General features: G+C 57.5%; 1 protein-coding gene across 1 annotated transcript in view; it reads left to right on the top strand.

Moving 5' to 3' along the window:
* Positions 1-23,811, top strand: part of KCNQ4 (potassium voltage-gated channel subfamily Q member 4) — a gene marked incomplete at its 5' end in the record, with an annotated part of 51,639 nt that overhangs the window by 16,937 nt on the left and 10,891 nt on the right. Inside the window, 8 exons of the mRNA XM_021684427.1 lie at positions 12,911-13,001; positions 13,678-13,804; positions 14,024-14,199; positions 14,818-14,943; positions 15,278-15,388; positions 15,579-15,674; positions 18,575-18,663; positions 20,389-20,550. Of these exons, the coding sequence (XP_021540102.1) occupies positions 12,911-13,001; positions 13,678-13,804; positions 14,024-14,199; positions 14,818-14,943; positions 15,278-15,388; positions 15,579-15,674; positions 18,575-18,663; positions 20,389-20,550 (978 nt within the window). The remainder of the gene's footprint in view (positions 1-12,910; positions 13,002-13,677; positions 13,805-14,023; positions 14,200-14,817; positions 14,944-15,277; positions 15,389-15,578; positions 15,675-18,574; positions 18,664-20,388; positions 20,551-23,811) is intronic.

Genomic DNA, 23,811 nt, shown 5'->3' on the forward strand with positions numbered 1-23,811 from the left:
TCTGTGCCCTGGGGCGCTCAGTGCCCACACGTCGCTTTGGTGGGTGGGCGAGCCCCGGGCAGTCAGGGTGTCGCGCCCCCCACTCCGCCCCCGTCCTCGGGGACGTGGCGGCACCTTCACACTTTCCGCTTGGCCCGCTGCTCGCCTTTCAGGCCGCCGCGTTTTCAATTGTTAATTTGGAAACGGAAAAAGAAGCCGGCGGGGCGGGGGAGGCCGCAAGGAGGTAACCGGAGCCGCAGCGCCGCCCCCGCCCCTCCCGCGCTTGGTGCCGGGTGTTGGCGAAGCTCCGCCCCTCCCGGGGAGGACTCAGAGCCCCACCCACCTTGGTGTCCCGCCCCTTCCAGTAAGCCCCCCGCTACGCCGAGGAGGCGGGGCCGACCTTGCGGACCCCGGAGCGCCGAACGGCTGTGCGTTGGCAGCAGAGGAAGAGGCCCCTGCAGGGGAAGCGAGTAGCGGGCCGTGCGGAGGGAGGAGTCCCCCCCGGGGCCCTCCTCTCAAGGGCCCTCCTCCCAGGAGCCCCTCCCTCTCCCGAAGAGTCCCGCCAGGAGTCAGCCTCCTCAGTGTCCCTAAGTGAACCCAAGCCTTTCTGCAACCCCTCAGCGCGGGGTTCATCTGGGCCAGACCCCTGCCTCCGGAGTGCTGCACCAGGGATCCCTGGCTCCATTAGACAGACGAAGAGACTGAGTCCCAGCGTGGGCCAGCTCACTTGCTCAAGGTCCCACAAGACAAAGTCCCACAAGACAAGGTCCCCCGAATTCTTGAGCCTGGCAGAGATCAGGGTCAGAGCTGAATTGAAGCCCTCTTCCTTTGGATCTGATACTTGTAGGGTTCTGTCTTCCTCCGCTAGAAAAGGAGGGGGCGTCAGGACCAGAGAGGTGCAATATGTCCCCTTCCTTGACCTCCAGCGCCCTTTCTGTGGTTAATGAGCTTTTGGAAGTTTCGCTTTGGTCTACCCTGACTCCTCCTTGCTATTATTATTCAATTGTAGAGGAGTTTTGGAGATAGACTTTCCATGCAAATGAGCACCATGCAAATGAAATGTAAAAGATCCTCTCCTCAGATTCTAGAAGCTCCTCAGGACTGGCAGCTTCAGGAGCTGCTAGGACCTCACTTCCCTTTGGGGAAGCTGAAATCACTAGTCCCAGATGGATGAGTGAAAAATAGGGCCCTCAGAGACCCTTCCTCAGTCGTAAAGCCAGACTCAGAGACAGCTTCCCACCTCCTCAGCTGAGTGGTGCAGAGTCAGGATAGAGAGCCCATCGACCTAGGTTCCTAGCCCTGTCCACACCCCTGTGCTTGGCCTTCTGCAGCCCCCAACCTTGACAAAGAGCAGAGAGCCCCCACGCGGGCTCCCGGCTCTTAGAGGACTCTGAATCAGCTGGAACTAGGGTCTGGGCGGCCTCTCCCATTAAAGGCAGAACTGAAAGGATGTCTGCATTCTACTTCTGGCTTCCAGCCTAAGTAAGACCCTCCTAACCACCCTTCCACCTTGGCTGTGGAACAGGCCCAGAGAAGTTGTACTCCTGGCCCAAGGTCATACAGCAAAGCTTTTCCAGCTGTCAGGGCCCTCCGGAGTCAGTCTTGCTGGATTCAGTCTGGCTGGGCCCGGATTTAGGGTCCCTATGGGGAGCGAGGCTCTCAGGACAGCTGTAACCAACTGCCCCAGGTGTGGCCCATGAGTTTGCATACTGCTTTGCTTACTGGTAGCAAAGGCATTAAAACACCTCTCCCCACTATGCCCCCTAAACCTCCCACTGGGTGGGATTCTCAGTTGGCTGAGTCTGCAGCACTCCCAGGCTGGGCTCAACCTTGGGGCCTGGACTCCCCAGGGGGCGCAGCCTTCCCTGAATCTCCTGTTCCACCCTGTCAGCTCTTGGTGCCCTCTCTGCTCCGGGAGTGCTGACAACCAAGTGTTGGGGACTGAGCACTTTCCCCTGGCTTGGATTCTTCCCTCCCTCTCCCGCTCCCCCCTTTGGGAAGGTTCTGCTGATTCAGAGGACAGAAGGCTCCTTAGGGGTGCCCCTGACCCCTGCCTGGCTCAAGTAGCTGGGGGCCTGGGCAGTCCTTGAACCCACTGCCACCCTGTCACTCGCTGCAGGAAGAAATGCTGCTCATGCTCAGATGCGGGAATTTTTGAGGTGGGGGTGAGGGGCGGGTGCCTGGGTCCTCCTTCAGGAAGAGGAGAAATCAAAAGAACATTACCTTAGGAATCAGGAAATCTAGGGGCCAGACCCAGCTCTGCCTCTGCTCTAGGGTATGATCACAGGTAGATCATGCCCTCTCTGGGACTCAGTTTCCCCTGTATAAATGAGAGGATTGATTCACTCTAAGGGATCTTTCTGTGCTAAAATGGAGTCAGTATCTGGTCCCCTCCTGCCACATCCGTCCCCCTAGTACAAGTCACCAGCATCTTTTGCTTGGATCATACAGCTGTGGGGGCAAATGCCATTACCCCCTCCCCGTCCCCACTCCACACCACTGACTGCTCTCTACCCAACAGCCCTTGCTGTTGCAAATGAAAGTCAGATTGCCTTACTCCAGGCTCAGAACTCCGCATCTCACTTGGAGTAAAAGCCAAAATCCTCACAGGAGCCAACAGATGATCTGCCTCCCACCACCACTGCCTCTCTGCCCTCGCTGCCCACCACTCCCCCTTCCTCACTCCACTCTGGGGGCACTCCTTTCTTGATGGTCTGGAGCATACAAGGCACCCTCTGGCTCAGGTTTTTGCACTTGCTTTTTCTCTCTGCTCAGAACGCTATTTTCCCAGATACCCGCATGGCTCACTCGCTCATTTCCTTGAGATCTCTGCTGAAAAGTCACCTTCTCAATGCTGCTTTCCCCAACCACCCTCTATAAAATAGTCCCTAACTCCCATACCCATGTTCCCTCTCTCCTTTCCCCACTTAATTTTTTTCTATCATCATCTCACATTTTTTTAATTTACATAAGCTCTACACCCAACGTGGGGCTTGAGCTCATGACCCCAAGATCAAGAGGCGCATGCTCCACCAACAGAGCCAGCCAGGCGCCCCAAGTAAACTTTGTGCCCAACGTGGGGCGCAAATCACATCTTGAACCTTTACTTGCCTATTCCCCATCTCCCCCGCAAGAGTGCACACCCCATGCATCAGCGAGTGGCTGAGTGACATGCTGTGGCCACCTGCCCTGATTCACTCTCACCCCACCTGCTGCAGGGAGGGTGGAGATGCCCAGCCAGGAGCGGCCAGCAGGGTGGTGGCGGCACACTGGGGTGGGGGTGGGGGGTGATGCCTGGGGTCCTGGGCCTAGGTTGTGCCTTTTCTCAGGGAGCTTTCGCCCAGCACCCATTCTCAGTTGGGCACAGGGCATTCAAGGTGGAAAGGACAAGACCTCAACCAGCTCTTGGTCTGTGGGAGGTGGCAGTTCCTCCCACAGCTTTTCTCCAGTTGAAGTAAATGCCATGATGATGGAGGTGGGCATAGAGAGGGGGATGGGGAGTGAAGGGAGTCCGAGGTGGGCTCCCCCCGCCAACCCAGCCACACCTGGAGGAGGGGCAGACACGACATGAGCAAAGATTGGGAGGGAGAAGTCGCTGGCTGTTGGGGGAGATAGAGCTGTGTGACAATGGAGTATCCAGTGCGGGGTTGGGCTCTGCGCGGTGGGGATTGAGGTGGTGGGGCAGGAAGGGCCTTCCTTGCAACTGTGCTTGGTGCTTGGGAGCTTGGGCCTGAGCCTGTAAGTCGGTGGATTTCACACTTTTTAAAAAAGCAGCAAAGCTCTTCGTTCAAAGGAAATCTTATGCCAAGCCCAGAATGTAGAACTGAGTCACCCGAATCTACATGGAGCTGCTCAGGTGGAGCCAGGGGAAGGTTCCCATTGGCTCTCTTGTTTAAGCTTCCAGAATCCAGGCTGCCTGTGTTCCACTCCTTACTTCGCTTTCATTTCGCTGGCCTCCTGCTGGGGAGCCCACGCTCCCTGTTTATTTGAGGAGTCAGCGCTGCCTGGCCAGCCCCAAACAGATGGGTGGCTCCCTCCTCGTTCCCACCCTTGACATGTTGCTCAGCCCACTTACCTGGTGCACCAGGTAGTCTGGCTGGCATGGCAGGGGGAAGCAGCGAGAAGGAGTAGGAGGGTTTGGAGCTGGTCCAGGTGGGAGAGGACCAGGCTATGATTCATGAAACACCTGGTCCAGAAGACACTGCCTGCCACATCCTAGTGGGACTGAGAGCATTCACGCTAGCTTAAGACAAATGGGCATGTGGAGGCATAGGACCCCTTCCTGCCAGGAGAGGGGAGAATTTCGTGGCATCACGGAGGGAGGCACGTCGGGGCTTCACAGAACAGAGGAGGGGAGATGAGATTCTGGAACAGCGGCCTCGTGTCCGTTTCTCTTTGCACCCTTGCCAACTTTCCTCTGTGGTTCTTCGTTCCATTCCTGAGAAAGACAACCTGACTGGCTGGGCCCGACCTAGAGGGGGGCCTTTCTTGGGTCAGTGTCCAGCTCTGGATGAGTCCGTGGTGGCCAGGAGAGCGGCACGGAGCCGGGTGGTACCATGTAGGGTTGGCCCTTCCGGGCTGCGGTGGCTGTCAGAGCTGTCCCGGGGGCTGCCCACGCCCTGGTACACCCTGTGCGCTGCCAAGGGGCCTGGCCAAGGAGACGCTGGTGGCACTGAAATCCAGCCCATGCTTAAGGGCTCGGTCAGCCCAGAATAAGGGGTGCCTGTTTCTTGTGGGTCCGTCCACAGGGGTCAACTTCTTATAATTTTTCAGGCTAAAGGGAACGCCTTTTTCGAATTGCTTCTCCAAGAGGGGGCATTTTTTTCATATTTTGTACTATGTGCCGGCGACTGCCGTCCCTCCAGGGACATCCTCAAAGAATCTGGAACTGAGCTGAGGGCTCAGCCCTCTCCCCTCCACCCTACTCTGGAAAGTAGTAAGGCTGAAGGGACTTTAGCCTTCACTGAGTGTGCCCCACCTTCATGTTGTGGACAGGGAAACTGAGGCTCCATCGAGACCTCATCCCTAACCCTGAGCCCCCAGCATAGGCCTCTGGCCCAGAGAAGCAGCGGCCGCAGCAGCAGCCCTGGTGTGGGGCCCTGGGTCACGTGCTTTTGCTCCCTTTGCCATATTTAGAATCGCTGGATCAGGGGAAACTTCTCGTCCCAGCCCCTGAGGATTCTTGGAAAGAGCCTCACTCTGAGGCCTGGCCGACTGCCCCTCCCCTCTATCCCCCTGCAAGAGAAAGTAAGAGCCTGCTCTCCCCAGACGAGCCTGGGGCCCTCCAGGCCACGCCATACCCCACTGTCAGGGGGAGCCCCTCAGGTCTAGCTGAGGTCCCTTGTTCAGTATCAATTCTGGTTTGGGGCTTAAGAAGCCCTTTTCTGCTGGAAGATGGTGGGGTTATGGCCTCTGTCCTCCGGAAACCTTGGCTGAATGGGGACAGACTGGCCCTCGCTGTCCCCGGGTGGGGAGACAGAAACTTGCCTTTGGGGTCCTGGTTTGGGTGGGGTCACATACTCCCAAGGCCAGTTGTAGAAATGAGGGAGCCAGCTGGTGGCCAAGCAGGTGGCAGACACTGGCAGGGCTATCTGGGAGGAGGGACACTGGAGAGAAGGAAGGAGGCCCAGGAGGAAGGAAGGGGCATGGCCTGGTTCTGCATTTACTTTGGCCTGGTTGGGGGTGGGGGTATCCCCTCATCCCACATGGCTGCTTTCCTCCCTCAGGATCATGAAGCCTTAAAAACAAAACCAAAAAAGTCCCAAACCAAACCAAATAAAAAATGCACATGTGGAGCACCTGTATGTTCTGGATCTTTCCTCCCATCCTTACGATAGGGGATAAAGGTCCTGTGTTCCCCAGGGACCCCTCCCCAGGGCCTAGTCCCTTCCCTCCACACTGGCTGTTCAAACCTCCCCCACCTCTGCAGAGGAAGTCGCAGTCCCCAGGGAGCACTCTGGCCTCCCGGTCCCCCAACCTCCTGTTCCACCTAGCCCCTCCCCCTGGCCGCCTGTCCCAAGATGGCAGGGTCCTTTCTGCTCAGCACCAGCCCTGCCATGCTCGGGATCCCAGCCTCCCCGCTGCCCTGGGGACTTCATTCCATTGATCACTCCCTCTCTCTCCCCCATCTTCAACTTCTCCCTCTCTCTTGGCTTCTTCCACTCTGGCTCTCACATCTTAAAATAAAAAACCAAAGCCCAGTCCCTGTGCTCCACATCCTTCTCCAGCCACTGCATCTACTCCGTGCCGGCAGACTTTAGCTATCTGTATGCCCCTGTTCCCTCTTTCTCACACCCCTCTGCCTCTCCATCCCACCGGGGCCTGCGCCGCTCCCCACCCCCGCCCCCCCGCCCCCTCTGCTGCCCTTGCCAATGTGCCCAGGGACCAACTTGTCACCCAATCCAGTGGACGTTTTTTCAGGCCTTATCTTGTTTGACCTCTTGGCAGCACTTGACACTGTCATTTTGCTCCCTCCTTGAAACCCCCTTGCTTGGCATCTCTGCCTCCTCTTTGTCCTTGTTTCCCTCCCGTCTCGCTGGCAGCTCGTTCCGCATCTGGGGTGGAGTATGTCTCCTCCCTCTGTGCCTCTGGGGTCCCACTGGGTCCGCCTCGAAATGTGCCGCATGCTCTCTGAGCCATCTCGGCCACTACTGTGGCCTCTAGCCCGCCTGTGCCCCAAATCTGCATTTCCGGCTCCGGTGTCTCTCTTCATGCCCTTGAGTGTTTGCCCGTGTGCCCCCACCTGCCCCTCCAGCAGCGTCTCCCATCTCTGCTCCCTCATGGCACCTTCATTCACCTGGTGCCCACCCCAGAACTAGGAGGGTCATTCTCCTTCCTTGTCCCCATTTCCAGATCATCACCAAATCCTACTCCCTGAAACCTCCATCTGTCCACTTCTTTTTGGTGCTGTCACCCTCGTCTCTCATCTGAATGATTGTGGAACTTTCTATCTGCTTTTCCCCCATCAGTCTCACCCCCTCCAATCCATGCTCCACACCACCCGAGTGGTGATCTTGAAACACCTATCACACATGTCATTCCTCTCACGACACTGTCCAATGGCTCCCTGTAGCCTCGAGGATACCGTTCATAATGCCTGGATCCTGCCCCCTGGTTTCTCCACAGTGCCTTCACTTTGGGCCCGCATCATCCAGAACTGCTGTAGACAGGCCCTCACAACCCTGGTGCCCGCAGCTCTCCTGCTGGGGGCACTGGCTGTCACCTCCCCCAAGTCCTCACAGATCCCTCCACTTTGGCTCTGTGAAAGCTGTCTTAGGGCTTCCCCCAAGCCCCTTGGCACCTGTTATCCCCTCGTCCATCACGTCATCGCTTTGCAATACTTGTTCATTTCTTGGGGGGTCTGGGTTATTCATTTCTGGCTTTATAATCAACATGGCTGAGTGTAGATGGCAAACAACGTCTTAAGTGAACGTACCTCAGAGGTTGGGAGATAACCCCTTTTCTGCTGTGTGACCCCCGACTCACATCCCCACCTCTTTAGTCTCTAAGCATCTGTCTCTCTGGGGACATCCCCAGAGAATCTGGACCTGAGCTCCTGGCAGACCCTCTTCCTTCTACCCCTCTGCTGGAGAGTCATAAGACTGATGTCCCCCACCTCATGTTGCAGGCAGGGAAACTGAGGCCCAGAGGGGTAGTATGGCTTGGTGGTCCAGGTGGACTTGAGTTTAGGTCCCCACCTTATGACTTTGGACAATCTAGTATACTTTTCTTTTCTTTTTTTTTTCCTTTTAACCAACTGAGCCACCCAGGCGCCCATCTTTTTTTTTTTTTTTTCCTTTTAAATAACAGCTTTACTGAGCTCTAATTCACATACCATAAAATCCCCCCCTCACCATTCAGGGTTTTTTTAGTGTATTCACAGAGTTTTGCAGCCGTCATAGTCTGCCTTTCTGAGCCTGTGTTTTCTCATTGATAAGCCTTGCATGATTATGGTTCTGCTCTCACAGCGTGGTTGTGAGAAGTAATTAAAAATAAGCGTGTAGAGGGCTTGGCACAGTGTCTGTCAGGAAGCCCTCAGCCAGCAGGAGCAGTTTGGGGGTCACACAGTGACTCGGGGGTGAAGCTGATGTTGGCATGAGACCCACATCCCCAGCAGGGCCATCCTGGCTCCCCCTGCCCTGTGGCTGTTTCTGCAGTGATTTCAGGAAGGTGGGGGGGGGTGGGGTGAGGCCGGGAAAGTAATAATTGCAGTTGTTCAAAAAGCCGTGAGCTGGCTAATCACTGAATCAGCCGCAACCACGCCTAGCTGCTGAGTCAGTGATCCTCAAAGTGTGGTTCCGGGGGGGAGCAGCGCCAGTATCACCAGGGAACTTTACAGACATCCAAATTCTCAGGTCCCACCTCATACTTACATTCTAGGAGTGAGGCCCAGAAGTCAGTATCTGAACAAGTCCTCTGGGTGATTCCGACACCAGCTGTAGGTGGAGAACCACGGATCTAAGCAAACCGTCTACCTGTTCGGTCCCTAATCTCCTTATTGCCTTCCCGAATGAGCGGGATAGTCACAGCGTGGGGTGCAGCCCAGCCGGGGAGAGTCAGCCAGGCAGCACCCATGTGTCCCAGCTCGGCCTCCTGGGTCAGGCAAGGGAGGGCCCGGGCCCCAAATTGCAGCCAGACCTGATGGGCAAAGATGCTCCAGAAAGCGCATGTCAGTCTGACATCTCTGTTGGGGCAATTATAGAGAGGCCAAGCCAGCCAGCTTGATAGTGTACTATCTATAATTGTAGAGACAGAGAAATTGAGGCCCCAGAGGGGGCTAGAGACAATCCTTCCTCCTTGTTTGTCGCATGAATGAAGCCATACGCTGGTTCTGACAGACACAGCAACACTTTGGCTTCCGGCTCCTTCTCTCTGTCTCCTCTCTGCCTAAGCTCCAGACATTGAGCTCCCTTCCACTGTCCCGAGAGTGGGGTCTGTGTGAGGACCCCTCAGGAAGACCAGGGTAGGCTGAGAGATCACACTGATTCACCGTGTGATTTGGAGCAAGTCTGTCCCTCCCTGGGCCCCATTTCTTCATCTGGAAGATGGGGTAATTATTCAAGTGCCTGGGACACAAGATGTTCTCTATCAGATTCAATGTACCTGCTCCACTGTATTGAGCATCTAGGGTGGTGAAACTCCCATCCAGTGTGTGAACGAAGGGGAGGTGAAGCTCAGGGGCTTTTGAAACAGCGTCCACCACATGGAGCTGGTCAATGTCAGAGACCTGCCTTCTCTTCCCTTCTCGGAAGGATGCTGGGGTGTCCAACAGGTCAGGGAGGGATGTGCTTTAGAGCTTTGGGGGCCTTCTCAGCGGATACAAACTGGGGGCTTTGGTGACATGATGTTTTAATGTTTGTTTCATGTGAATTTCTGTTCTTCATTTACTCAGTCTATGAAAAAATAAGTAAAGCAGAGCAAAGAAAGAGAGAGTGGGGATGGGGCCATTGTTTTGGAGAGGGGGTGGTTGGGGAAGGCCTCTCCAAGGAAGTGATGTTGGAACAGAGACCTGGATGAGTAAGGGAGAAATAAATAGGCAGAGGAAGCAGCAAAGCCAGTGCAAAGCCTGGAGGTGGAAATCAGTTTGGTGCTCCAGGAATGGCATGGAGGTCGGGATGGTTGGAGCGCAGTGATGGAGGTGGGGTGGGGGAGAGGATCACGTCTGCGAGGTGGGGTGGGGGCCAGAGCTCACAGGGCCTTCCTGCACACGCTAAGTTTAGCTTCTGCTCTCCAAATGGGACGGGAAGTCAGGGGAGAGTTCTGAGGAGAGTGATGATTTCCAGCTTTGTGTTGTAGGCAGATCACCCCGGCTGCTATGAAGAGAGTGGGTCACAGTTGGGCCAGAGTGGAGGCGGGCAGGCCAGTCGGAGGTGAGATGGTGGTGGCTTAGTCAGGGTGGGGAGCTGTGGTCTGTCCAGGGATTTACTCTGAAGGTAGAGCCAATAGGAATTGCTAAAGGACAGGAGGTGGAGAGTCAGCGAAAGGAAAAATCAAAGGCACTCTTAGATATTTGGCCTGAGCCCCTGGGTGGCAGGTGGTGCCATTAATGGAGATGGGGAGATAGAAGGGGAACAAGATTTGAGGGCAAGTCGAGTTTGGTTTTGAACACGTTCGGTTGGGGAGACCACCAGACATCTGAGAAAGAGATGCTGAGCAGACAGTTGGACATGTGAGCTGGACTCCAGCGGGGAGAGGCCACCACACCCTGACACCTGCGAAATGGCAAAGGCCATTGTGGTAAAGGGGTGGGGACAGGATTAAAGGTGGCTCTATCTCTGTATATTTAAGGAAATGCATTTTCCAAGTCCTATGAGTTTGTTATTACCCCTGTTTATTTATTTTTAAAGATTTTATTTCTTTGAGAGAGAGTGCGTTTGGGGGGGGGAGGGGCAAAGGGAGAGGGAGAGAATCTCAAGCAGACTCCACGCCCAGCTTGGAGCCCCTTTGGGTTCCATCCCAGAACCCTAAAATTATGACCTGAGCCAAAACCAAGAGTGGGGCACTCAACCGTCTGAGCCACCTAGGCGCCCCTACTCCAGTTTTTCCTAAAAAATGAGAGGAAGTGCAGATAAGCAAAAAAGCAAAACAAAAGCCAAATCACTCTTAATTTTGCCACCCAGAGATAAGCCCTGCTGACCCTTGGTATGAATATAAAAAAGTATCTATATTTGAGGGGCGCCTGGGTGGCTCAGTTGGTTGAGTGTCTGCCTTTGGCTCAGGTCATGATCCTGGGGTCCTGGGATCGAGTCCCACTTCGGGCTCCCTGCTCAGCAGGGAACCTGCTTCTCCCTCTGGCTGCCGCTCTCTCTCTCTGATAAATAAAATCTTTAAAAAATAAAAATATCTATATTTTAAAAATTAGGATCACATTGCCCTTCCGATTTGATAATCTGCTTTTTTCATTTAACCCATTGTGATGTGTCCATTTTATAGATGTGTAACTATTGACATGGAAAGAACAGTATTGAGAAAAATAAATTTCTGAAAGTCCCAGCAGGAAGCCCTTAGTGTGGCCCATTTACCTGAGGATCTGAGGTCAGCTGAGCAGTGGGACGGAAGGATTTCTGTTCAGGGCTGGGGTGAAGGCCCATCAAGATTTGGCTGCAGCCCTTCCCAGGGGAGGGGGCTGGAAGAGATGACCTCAGCGGGGGTCCTCGGTCCCTGAGCCCCGGGGCTCAGTGGCAGTCCTCCTCCCTGGGGGATGTGGCTGTTGCGTTTTTCTGTGGTTAATTATTGAGCATGAGGAGCTGGTGCCCTCCCGCCTCCTCTCCCTGGGCCTTCTGTCTTTGCTGACCCAGCTTTTGCCTGGAACTGGCCAAGGAGGCCTCCTCCTCGCTCATTCATTCAAAACCCTTTACCAGCATCCGCCACCTACCTCCTCTACCCAGGGGCATGTGCTGGCTTGCAGTGCTAAGCCTGCCCTCCAAGCAGGCTGGGAGCCCCTGTCCAAGGAGGGGTGTAAGTCCTTTCCCTGTCTGTCCTCCCATCAGCTCCCACTGGACAGATGTGAGACTGGCTCAGACAGGGTAGGTCACTGTACAAGCTGGACCAGGATTTGAACCCAAGTCTCTCTGACCCTGAGCCCATGCCCCTGCCACCGTGAAACAGGAACACAAATAAAGCTATGTGGAAAGTGCCACATACACACAGGCAAGTGCTGGGAAGGGGCATCCTGAAGAGGGAACAGCGGGGCGGAGGGCATGCCCACGGCCCCCCAGAGCAGAGGGTGAGCAGAGTCTCAGCAGGCCCCAAAGGTGGGGTGCTTCAGGCAGAATGCAGTCCCAGGTGGGGAGACTCTGGGAACATCTGGGGAAGGCTGTGGGTCAGTTCATAAGAGGTGTGTTTCCAGAGAAGCCCATTCCCTCCGGAGTCTCTTCCAAAGGGCACATGCACGTCCAGCACACCCCCCTCCCAAAGAGGAGCGATTCCGGGAGTCCGACTCGGTTGCTTTCCCCCATTTGCAGCCTGCGCCCCTCAGCCTGGCCTGCTTGCCTAGTCACACGCTGTCTGAGGCCCCAAGGCCGCCAGCCTCTCTTCTTGTGCCCTTTACCCCGCTTCCCATCCCCTGGGAAGTGGGGAACCCGTGCTCTAATCTCACCTCTGTCCTGGACATATTGAGTGACCTTGGGTGAGTCCCTTTCCCTGTCTGGGCCTCAGTTTCCTCACGTGTGCAACAGGGGTTGAGGGAACTGTTGGATGAGCTGGGTTATGAAGTTCTTTCCATTTCTAAACATCCCTTTCTGGGCTTCCCACTGCCCTCAGGGGAGTCGCAGGCCTTGAGGCCCATCCCCCTCCTCATTCCCCATCCCCCTCTGCATCCTTCCCTTCTTCCTGTCCTCCCTAGTCTCCTGTCCTTTCATAGTTGCCTCATTCTTTAATTCCTTAAGAGCCCACGAAGGCAGAGGCAATTGTCCCCATCCTGCAAATGAAGCGATACTCCTGCCACCTTGGCATTCACAGGGAGCAGGGACCCCTCCGTCGGCTGCTGACCTTCCCTGGCGCCTCAGCTGACCTCTGGGCTACTTTTCTTAAGACGGTCTTAAAACTGAGCCAGGCCTGAGGGCACCACCGGTGAGTGGCTGAGCCCACAGGCGCTTCCTGACCGTGGGATCTTGAGCCCGTCTGTTTCCACCATGAGCCCAGATAGACCTGCCACCCACAGCCGAGTGGCACCTTGTCTGAGCGGCAGCCTGCAGCGAGGGCAGCTGAGAGGGTGGTGGGTGTCTGTGAGCTCCGTAGCCCAGAGCGTGGGGGCTTCTCCCTCTGGTGTCCGGCACAGAACCACAACTTCAGGGGACTCTGATTCTGATTCTGCTTTCCAGATAGTTCTTCCCAAATCATGCTTCCCTCCTCCAGTGACTCCACAGCCCCCCCACCCCCTGCCAGTCCTGTCCGTGCAGCAGTCCTAACCCTCTCCCTGCTGCCCTTGCAGATTTTTGCTGGTCTTCAGCTGCCTGGTGCTGTCTGTGCTGTCCACTATTCAGGAGCACCAGGAACTTGCCAACGAATGTCTCCTCATCTTGGTGAGTGCCAGAGGCCAGGTCTGAGTGAGGCTGTGTAAGGCAGCCCCTCGGGGCTTGTAGGGGCGGGGTGTGGGGGGGGGAGAGGCTTCTCATTCTGTGGCTCAGAGAGCGGCTTGTTCTGCTGTGCTGTGTTCCCTGAGTTGATGGCTGCCCCTCTCTGGACTTTCTGTCCTGCTTTCTAGCCGATGTTGGGGGGCTAGGGACCTCCTGCCTAAGCCAGGGCTGATGTTGGGCCCAGAGAAGAGGTGAATAAGCCCCACTCCTTCTCAGGACCCAAACTGCTAACTCAACCCCTGGTGTGATTTTTTTTTTTCCCCCTCTAAACAGAGGCACCTTGGAAGTGGACAGCTGACAGACAGCCACCCCTTATGTCACCCAGTCAGGGTTACTGAGTCTGGGAGAGCTGGGAGGGGGAGGGCGGGGTGGAGAGCAGACAACCCCACACAGCTGGTGGATAGGACGGGCAAGACAGCCTTGGGCTTTCAGGCTGAAGAAGGGGCCACGTGACTTCTGGACTCCTCCTCAGGTCCAGCCAGGTGTAGGAACCTCCAGGAGAGGTGGTCTGAGGAAATCCTGGTACCCCTAACCCAGGGGAGCTGGGCTGGGCCAGTCCTGTGTGACCTGGGCCCTTGCTCCTGGAGAGAGGAGACCAGAACTCAGGGCCCTGGTCCCACAGGAATTCGTGATGATCGTGGTGTTTGGCCTGGAGTACATCATCCGCGTCTGGTCCGCTGGATGCTGCTGCCGCTACCGAGGATGGCAGGGCCGCTTCCGCTTTGCCAGAAAACCTTTCTGTGTCATCGGTGATAAGACCAGCCCACCCGCACCTGACCCCTGACCCCAAGCCCCAGGGTGGACACCCTGACCCAGACCCTGGCTGCTGACAGAGATTCCACGGATCCTCCCTATTCCCCCCCACCCCCGCCCCGACGGCCTCGGCACCCCCCACCCCCACTTCGGAGCCTGGCGGGGTGGCTTGGCTCCCCGGCATGGCTGTGACCTCGGCTCCCCTGGTCCTGCAGACTTCATCGTGTTCGTGGCCTCGGTGGCTGTCATCGCTGCGGGCACGCAGGGCAACATCTTCGCCACGTCTGCGCTGCGCAGCATGCGCTTCCTGCAGATCCTGCGCATGGTGCGCATGGACCGCCGCGGTGGCACCTGGAAGCTGCTGGGCTCGGTGGTCTACGCGCACAGCAAGGTGCGCCGGCGGGGGTGGGGGCCGGGGGGGCGGGCAGCAGGGGCCAGCTCACGGGTGCGGTCTCTGAGGCTCGGCAGGGGCGAGGTCTGGGGGGCAGGTGTAGGCCAGGAGGCGGGGCCTGAGGGGTAGGGCTGGAGGGGCCCACTTGGAAGCTTCTGGGTTTGGGGGTCTATGCGCACAGCAAAGTGGGGAGCTGGGGCAGGGTGTGGGGGGGGCGGGACTAGATGTTGGGGGTGTGGGGCGGCTGGGGACTGAGGTCTGAATGTGGAACCTGGAAGGTCAAGGGCGCGGCCGGGGGCGTACCCTGAGTTTTTGTGAGGGCCTCACCCCTTCGGGAAGGCGGGAAGGCGGGAAGGCGGGAAGGCGGGAAGGCGGGAAGGCGGGAAGGCCAGGGAGGGTCTCCTTGAAGGGAGGAGCTGGGGAAGGAAAGCGGGCAGAGCCTCTGTCAGGCAACTCCGAGAGGAGGGGAACTTTTTCCCCCCTCCAGAACACCTCTCTCAAGTCATTGTGGGAACCTCCCACCTGCCCACCTCTGCCAGGTGGGCACAGGGTGACCCACTTCCCCATGCCCCTCCCCCTCGGCCCCCCCTAATGTTCTCACCCTTGCTGCCCTCGCAGGAGCTGATCACCGCCTGGTACATCGGGTTCCTGGTGCTCATCTTCGCCTCCTTCCTGGTCTATCTGGCCGAGAAGGACGCCAACTCCGACTTCTCCTCCTACGCGGACTCGCTCTGGTGGGGGACGGTGCGTGAGGGTCTATGCAGAGCTGCCCTTCTTCCTGAGACCCTCCCCTGCGTGACCACTGTGCCTCTGACTCAGGGTTGAGCGAGCCTGTCCTCTCAGCTAGGGCCGGGGCCCCCTGTGACCAGCCCCTGCGTTAGCGCCCAACCTGCCCCAGTAGATCTGCTTGTGCTCCATCTAGTTCCCCATACCCAGCCCCTGCCACCTCACCCCGATCAGCACAGGGCAGGGAAGGGGAGCGATGATCCACCTATGCCTCGTGATCAGGCTCCCACCTGCCTGTGCCCCAACAAGCTCTTGTGGGTGGCTCCTGAGGGTAAACTCTTTGTGTCCCCAGATCACTCTGACGACCATTGGCTACGGTGACAAGACACCCCACACATGGCTAGGCCGGGTCCTGGCTGCTGGCTTCGCCTTACTAGGCATCTCCTTCTTTGCCTTGCCTGCTGTGAGTCCCCCTGCACTTAGGATCTCCCTGCCGTGGGCGGGGAGGGCCCTGGGGGCAGAGCCTGCTTAGCCCCTCTCCTGGATTTGCAGGGATGGGGGAGGGGAGAGCTCAGAGGGGCAGGGGTGGAGAACTTCTCCTCCTCTTGTCGTCCCCCTCCGCCCCTTTCTTCCAACAACGCCTCTTCCCCTAGGGCATCCTTGGCTCTGGCTTTGCCCTGAAGGTGCAGGAACAGCACCGTCAGAAGCACTTCGAGAAGAGGAGGATGCCTGCAGCCAACCTCATCCAGGTACAAGACGCCCAGGAAGCCCCTGAAACGAACTGGTGTGTCAACTCCTCTATGCTGACCCAGGTGTCCCAGTTTTGCAACTGTGACTCTACTTTGAAGCTCTGAGAGCAGATGTGACTTCTCCAGGGTCACATGCCAAGTCAGGGCTAGAGCTAGGATGCTAAGGGGGACTGTCAGAAACTTCCCTTGCGCCACAGGCCTAGTTCGGGCCTCATCAGAGCTGCCCCACAGTCCCGCTCCAGCCCCAGCTCTATGTGACTGGCAGTGGAGTGGGGTCTAGGGCCTCTTGTCCTGCCACCGAAGGCTGTGCAGTTATCAGTAAGCCCGCACTGCTCCCAACACCAGTTCATTCCCCAAGCACTCACACAAGTGAATGTTGTAACTATAAACTGAGACAAACACCTTGAAAGAAAGAATAGTTCTCTGAAGAGCATTTAACAGGGTCCTGGCCCGATCTGACCTTGAAGGGGAGCTCTGGGATGATGAGCCTGGGAAATTGATGCTTGAATTGAGAGCTGGAGGACTGGTAGGAGTCAAATAGGTGAATAGGTGAAGGGGGGGAGCATTCAAAGTATGGGAACAGCATGTGCAAAGGCCCTGTGGTGGAAGGGAGCATGGTGTGTTTGGTGAACTTGAAGGCAGCTAGCGAGGCTGGGACAGAAAGCTCAAGGAGGAGTATATAGTGGAAGGGGTTGGGTAAGTGGGCAAGGCCCCGACCTGAGGGCCACAGAGAGGAGTTTAACACTTTGCTGAGAGCAATGAAAAACCCCTGACAGGTATGAAATAGGAGGAATGGGTGACATGATCAGATTTGTGTTTTGAAAGGATTGGAGAGGGCCCCAGGTGTGCGTGGGAGATGACACGAGGCTCTGACACCTGTCTGGGCAAGGCAGGGTGCTGGACTGGTATCACAACAGTTGAGGCGGGAAGAAGTGGGCAGATTCTGTATATTTAGGAGGTGAGATTTGTGGCATCAGGAGTGAGGGAGAGGGCGAGGGAGCTGCGTGGCAGGTGACTTCCAGGTTTCTGGCTTGCCCAACTGGATGATTGATGGCCCTCCCCACTGGAGGGGGACTAGATTGGGGCAGGAGGAATGTGAGATTGGCGGGAGCACGTGGAGCGTGAGGGGCCTCAGCCCCCCAGCGAGGCAGCTGCACATCCGGGTCTGTAGCTAAGAGGAGGGGGCTGTGCTAGAACCATTGCACCTGGACAGTAATGAAGCCTGGGGCACAGAGGAGCTCGCCAGGGGCACGGATGAGCTCGCCCAGTGCGGAGAGCAAAGACGGAGGAGAGGAAATGGTCCGGAACGGAGCCCTTAGGAACCTCAGCATTCAGCGACTGGGCCAGCAGAGTTGAGCCAGTCAAGGAGACAGAGAAGGAGCAACCAGAGGGGTGGGAAGAAAATCAGAAGACCAGGAGTGTGTGCTCTCAGTTTCCCCCACTGCACTGAGACATTCTGATAGGGCATGGGGTGGGGAGAGGCAAGAGCTCCGATTTTGGGGGACTCTGTGACTCAGCCCTAGCTTCTCTCTAGTCGGTGTGTGCGAGAGCAGCCCCTGCGGGAAGTAGTTTGGGGAATACTGGCACATCCCACCTTGGCCTGCTCCCAGCATGCCACCCTCGCACTCCCCGATCCAAGTCTGACTCAGCACCCCCTTATCTCTCCTCCCAAGGTGGAACCCCCTCCCCATCCCTGCTATTTCCAGCCACCAGCCCAGCGTCCCGTGGGGTACAATGGCTGTCGTCCCGTGGGGCACAATGGCCGTCGTCCCCTGGGAGCTGGCCTTCCAAGGGGCACCGCAGGGGCAGGCGGCTGGCACTGTCCATGCCAAGAGACAGCTGGTATTGTGGTGCCCATAATTAATGAGACAGCTCATTGAGCTGCTCCCCAGCTCAAGCCAGGGGCCTAGGCAAGCAGGAAGTAAAAATATTCCTGTCCTAGGAGGGTGCCTGGCCAGTGAGGTCAGCAGTGGGCAGTCCCTTAAGGACAAGAGGCACCCAAAGAAGGGGGGTTCTCCAGGGCTCAGTTAGGCTTAGTCCATGCCTCCCTGCCCTCCCTAATCACCGCACTCACAGTCCCTCCTTGGCTCTTCTTCTTACCTGGAGGCAGAGGGACAGTCCTTCCTCTTGTCCACCCCTCACCCCTCCTGCTGCAGAGGAAATCCTGCCAGTCCCTGGATGCAGAGGGGTTGGTAGGGGATGCTCTTCCCTTCCCTCCTCAACCCCGTGGGCAGTGACAGGCAGCTGGGAAAGATGAGGTGGATTTATTCGTAGTACTAAGAATTCACTCAGTTTCTATTCTCCAAACCTTTGCAGAGCACCTACCATGTGCCAAAGGATACAGTGGTGACCAAGACACAGCTTAGAGTCTAGGGGGAGAGAAAGACAACATTCCTCAAATACACGATGAACAGATACTTACTGGCTGGGGTCACGGGGGATGCCAGGAGGGTTGAACAGGGGAGCCTGGTATTAAGGGCCTTCTCTGTGGCAGGCACCGTGCTGGGCACTTAACAGACATTTGCCCTTTTAATCCTCACATCAGGCTCTTAGGTAAGTAGTATTGTATCCAGTTCACAGATGAGGTAGGCGGGGCTCTGCAGCTTTACTTCATTTGCCCGCGCGACTAAAGGGCAAAGCCGGGCCTGGAAGCCACGTCTGCCCCATGACAGAGCCCAGCTCTTACCTTGGACCCCTGCTCCCCGCCTTGGGCAAGTCCTTTCTCTCTGGGCCTCTGTTTCTGTCTGGCCCTGCCAGTGGCTATGGAATTGGAACTGGCCTCTGGCTCTGGGTCTCCTTCCGCTGACCCAAGGACTGGGTCCTCTGAGGGTGGAGGGCTGGTGAGGGGCGGGGAGGCTTCGCTGATGCCATGTCCCCCCTTCCCTCCCCTCACACGGCAGGCTGCATGGCGTCTGTACTCCACCGACACAAGCCGGGCCTACCTGACGGCCACCTGGTACTACTATGACAGTATCCTCCCGTCCTTCAGGTAGGCCCTGCTGCAGGGGGACGTGGGGCGCGGGGGGCGGTGGCTGGTCGTCCTGCCCCTTGGGGACAGGTGGCTGGGACTCGGCCCTGGAGGGTGGGAAAGGGGTGACGGCTCCCAAAGGAGTATCTGGGGCTGGCTCTGCACATTCTGTGTAATGCAGAGCCCGGAGAGTCTTCTCTCCCAGTTCGCTCTTCCCTGGGAAGGTGGGGGACGCTGGGCACAGGGCACGGGGTAGAGCCCCGCCCGCTGGCTGCACCCCGGGCTCTGGAGAACTGGCAGTCCGCATGCTAGCCCATAGTGCCGCCATTCAGGGCCGTGGCGTCCCCAGCTCGTCTCCCCTCTGTCTGAGTTGAGGGTCGGGTTAGCCCTTGCCAGCCTGGCAGACTGCAGCTGGGGAGAGAAAGCGCGGTAGGGGCAAGAACGTGTGCGCCAGAGTCCAGCACCCCGGTGTGTGAATAGGCCCCGACTTTTCCGGGCCCTAGTGCCCAGAAGCGGGTTCATCCCACTGGCCCAGGCTGGGGTAAGGCTGCACCTGGGGGTGGCTGCATGCAGAGGATTATTAATAGCCATCACCAAGGTCTGTGTGGCCAGGTGCCTGGCCAGGCCCTTGGGCAGGAATGAAGAGCACAGAGTGTGGCTCAGTCCCACGGGCAGGCAGGGAATCAAGAGCGAGGCTGGGCTAGGCTGCTGTGCTCAGCGCTTCTGCGGGTGCCTTTTCCCTCATTAGCCAGAGCAGCTGTTGCGTGATCCCACTCACCCCTACACCTGGCTCCCCCTCCCTGCTCCCTCCTGGCCCCAGGGGCTTCCTCAGGGAGGAGCAGAAGAGAAGGGGCTGGGAGGGGGGCTCCCAGAATCACACTGGGTCCCCCCCACCTCCACTTGGCAGAGGCAACTCCCACCTCAGAGACAGGCATGGTAGTTGGTTTGGAAGGAGCCTCCCTTTCCCAGGGGTAGCTCTAAGGACTCAAGGCCAGGCCCTGGGGAGTGGGGCCGGGGTTGGTTTGTTAGAAATAGGGTGTATGTGAGGGGGAGGGAAGATTTGGGGGTAGTATTGGGTCCTCTGGTAAGAGGGACAGAGCTTGGTTTAGAGATTCTAGGTCCACGGGCCTTCTGCTCCTTGGAGCTCGGTTTCCTTGTCCATATAATGGGAAGGCAGAGGGGAGATATTGTCCTTCGGTTATGGAAACAGGAAGTGGCCTGGGGAGTTAGGAAGAAGCTGAGCCCCAAATCTAATCTCCAAGAACCCAGTGGCAGGAGTGGATGCTGGAGTGGGAAGCTAGTCTAGCTACCCTGTCAAGTCTCTCTCCTGAGCCTCAGTTTCCCCCTAAAATCCAGTCAGATCTGGAGGGTGAAGATTTCAGGGTGGCTGCTGGCCTCCAAGGAGGCACAGCTCCATGTCTAGGTGCTCCGCTTGATGAGCAGAGGGTAGGTTAGATCCAAGCTCCCACCTGCCGCCTTCTGAGAGTGCCCTCAAGTTGTGCCCAACCTGCACAACCGTACTCAGCAGCCCTGAGGATTTCCCAGGAACTGAGCGCAGAAAGGGAGGGAGGAAGGCTAGTGTCTCCCACCCCCTCCCCTGCCGGTTCTGGCTTGGGGTGTCTGCTGAGCACTGCTGGCTGTCTAGAGGCAGAGCCTGGCAGGATCTGAGCTCCAGAGCTTGGTGCCCACCAGGTGAGCGGGCGGTGCCAGGGCCCTGCCTGCTGCTGATGGCGCCCTCTCCTGCAGAGAGCTGGCCCTCTTGTTTGAGCACGTGCAACGGGCCCGAAATGGGGGCCTGCGGCCCCTGGAGGTGCGGCGGGCGCCGGTACCTGATGGAGCGCCCTCCCGTTACCCGCCCGTTGCCACCTGCCAGCGGCCGGGCAGCGCCTCCTTCTGCCCTGGGGAAAGGTAGGGGCCCCCCGGGCCGCCACCTCCTCTCGCTTCTCCTCCTCCTCTTCCATTCTTTGTCTCACCCTCTCTCAGACCTGCCTGCAGCCACCATGTGGGTGTCAGCCTGTTCTGGGGACTCCCAGGCCTTGTCATGAGGCCTGGGCAGTTGTCGTCGGATGGCCTGACAGTTACAGACTGAGAGCCTCCCTGGAGCGGCCAGGCTGGACTCACCTGCTTGTCACCTGGGGCTCTAAGGGTCTGAGCGGGGGACATATCCGCACTGCCCTTTCCCGGCACCTCCCCCATTCATTCCATTTGTCCTCTTTCTTTCTCTGTTTCCACGTCCCCTCACTCTTCCACCCCTGCACCCCCATCCCTCCCGGGCAGCTGGAGAGAGGAGGAGGCCTCTGGCCACAGGTGCTTACGGCTCAGGTAATCGTGGGCACCATTCTGGGGCGTGAGGGCAGGGAACCCCCTCCCCCAGCATGTTTCTCTAGAAGGGGCTCGCCACTGAACTTGCCTCTTGGGAACGAGGTGCTACCTGGAGAGAGCGCTCTGTGACTAAGAACCGCTGTAGGACCTCCGTAAACTCAGCCAATGACTAATGCTCTTGTCTTGTGCAACCCTTGTCCACAGCTTGGCTAATCCCAGAGGGTCCTCTTGGGATTCTCCCATAATGCCTTTCTTCCTTACTGAGGGACATTTTGCTGCTCCTAACAGTCTCTTTTCCCTTCACCTGTCTCTCCTGGAGCTTTTGCGTCTTGAAAGAAGAACAAAGAAAGGACAATGCTTACCCCCACATAAATGTTCAAAGTAGTGGAATTTCAGGCACTTTTGGAGAAGGGAAGCTCACTGACTCACAGTACGGGAAAGGGGCTGCTCCTGCAGAGGTATAGCTTTGAGGTCAAGGATTCAACCCCACCCCCCATTCCTCCCCTGCTCCCTCCCTATTTCTTTGTTTTGTCTCATCTTCACACATCATCCCCGATCAGCCAGGTAGACATCTGGGCCTTGAGCCTCAGGTGTGATTCTGAGCCCTGGGCCCAGAACAAGGGAGGGGAGAAGACGCCAGCCACTCAGCGATCAGAAAGAGGCAGTGTGGTGAAAGCCGGCCTCTGACACCTGAGGCTGTGTGTCCTTGAGAAAGTCATCGAGTCACACTGGGCCTCTGGATCCTAGGCAGAACATCAGCGATGTTTAGGCTGATCAGGGGCTCTGGGTTCTCCAGGCTGAAAAGGCCTGGGGAACAGGGGGTGGGGGGTGGGTGGTGCAGAGGATGCTGGGACCAGCATTTCTTTCTTCCCTGTGCTCAGTGAGGGCATCTCTGGCCAGGGGCTGGACAAGAAGCAGGGAGATGGAGGGTCCCTCCAGGTCAGGGGCTGGAGGGAGGGGCAGCATGACTGGCCAGGCCAGGCTGGGAACTCCCTGGAAGAGAGTCCACGGTGCAGCCCTGGGTCGGATTCTCTGTCCCTGCCTGAAGGCCCTTCAGTGTTACCCCCACCCCCATCCAGCCACAGCTTAAATTTGAGCAACCCTGCCCAGGGTCTGGGCCCGTGCTCTCTGGAGCTTTCAGTTTGCTCTGGTCTTACCTGGCCTGGATAGGAAGGTGCTGAAAACGAAGACGAACCTGGAGCCCAGCACCTCTCCCACCCACAACTGCTCCGGGGCTCTGAGTCCCCCAAAGCCTAGGACCAGATGACTGCCGAGGGCTTGGCATTCACTAACTCCCAGCCTTGTGTCCGTCTGCCTTGCAGTGTCTGTGTGGCCAGGGCTCATGGTGATGGTGGTGGAGTGTCCCTTCTTCCCAGGCACCCCAGGAGGCTGAGCTGTGACTTCTAGGACATCAGTCACCAGGCTCAGGCCAAATGGCCATATCCTTACTCTTGGTTGTCTGGGCCCCATGGGGTGGGTGCTCCGGACAGGAGCCCCACTCCCACACCCCCACATACACATACACGCTTCTCCTGGTTGGCCACACTCTCAGTGGCCCTTGTGGATGGACCCAGGCTGAACACATTTCCAGGACTTCCAAAAGCAGGACTTCCTGGGGGATGGTCTTGCCAAGGCCAGCACCTCCTCTCTTTGAGGTTTTTCAATGAGGCGCTAAGACGATGTTTCTCAAGGCACGGTCCACTGACTTCCTGCATCAGCATCGGTGGGGTGTTCGTTAAAAAATGCAGATGCCTGGACCTCTCCCCAAGCCCGTAGAATGAGAATCTCTAGGGGAGAGGCACAGAACTCTGCATATTTAACATGCTGCCCAGGAGATCCTGATGCAAATCTTGAGAATCTCTGCATTCTGGGGATGCGGGCTGGAGGATGCTTTGGGTGGAGGTTCTTCTCTCCCACCAGCCGCAGGAAGCCAGCCCCATCCTGGCAGCTCCCCATGCTCTGCCCACCTGCCCCCTTCCCACTAACTTCTGTTTGTGTCTTGTTCTCAACTTCCAGCCAGATGTTTAGTAATAAACGGAGTTTCTTTCGGATCCACGCCAGCTGGAGACCGAGGTACCCCCTCGCCTGCTCCTCCTGTCCCCACTCCTCTTTGCCCCACCCGGTTCGGGGGCTGGAGAGGGGGACAGGATAGGCCAAGGACAAGGTGCATGTGCCTGCCGCCTGCCGTCTGCCTTGGGGCCCTGACGAGCCTCTTACCTTCCTGGGGAGGCCTCTGCCAGGTCGGGGGGCATGGGCCTGGGGCCCACTCTGCCACGAGGGACATCTGTAGGAGACTTGGGATGAGTTCTGGCTCTGCCGCTGACCCCCTGTGTGATCTGGGTCACATTGCTTCCCCTCTCTGGAACTCAGTTTCCTATGTGTGGAATGGGCAGATTGAACTAGAGGCTCTCTGAGGGTCCTTCCCACTCTGACTTTTGCCGGGCTTTGGGTTTAGCTCCCTGGCTTCCCACTGCCCCCCCTAGGGACCTAGCCTATGCCTGGAAGAGCTGGGATTGGTACCTCTTTCACTAACTCTAGAGCCCAGCTTGGATAGCCACATCACCACCACGTGCCGGGCCCTGCACTAGACACAGGGGATGAATGAAAGATGGCACCTGGAGGCTTGCAAAGAGCAAGGGCTGTTCAGTGTGATGAATGCAATGAAAGGAGGAAGCAGAGGCGCTACAGAGCCAGGGTCAGGCCCTTCACCTAGAGGAGGCCCCAAAAAGGAGTGGACGTGGGGGAGGGCATCCCAGGCCAAGGAAGCAGCATGCATCACGTGGTGCATCATGGTGAGGAGGAGAGAGAGAGAGAGAGAGAGAGAGAGAGAGAGAGAGAGAGAGAGAG

This window comes from Neomonachus schauinslandi, chromosome 4, assembly GCF_002201575.2.
Source record: "Neomonachus schauinslandi chromosome 4, ASM220157v2, whole genome shotgun sequence".
In the NCBI taxonomy this organism is placed as follows: domain Eukaryota; kingdom Metazoa; phylum Chordata; class Mammalia; order Carnivora; family Phocidae; genus Neomonachus; species Neomonachus schauinslandi.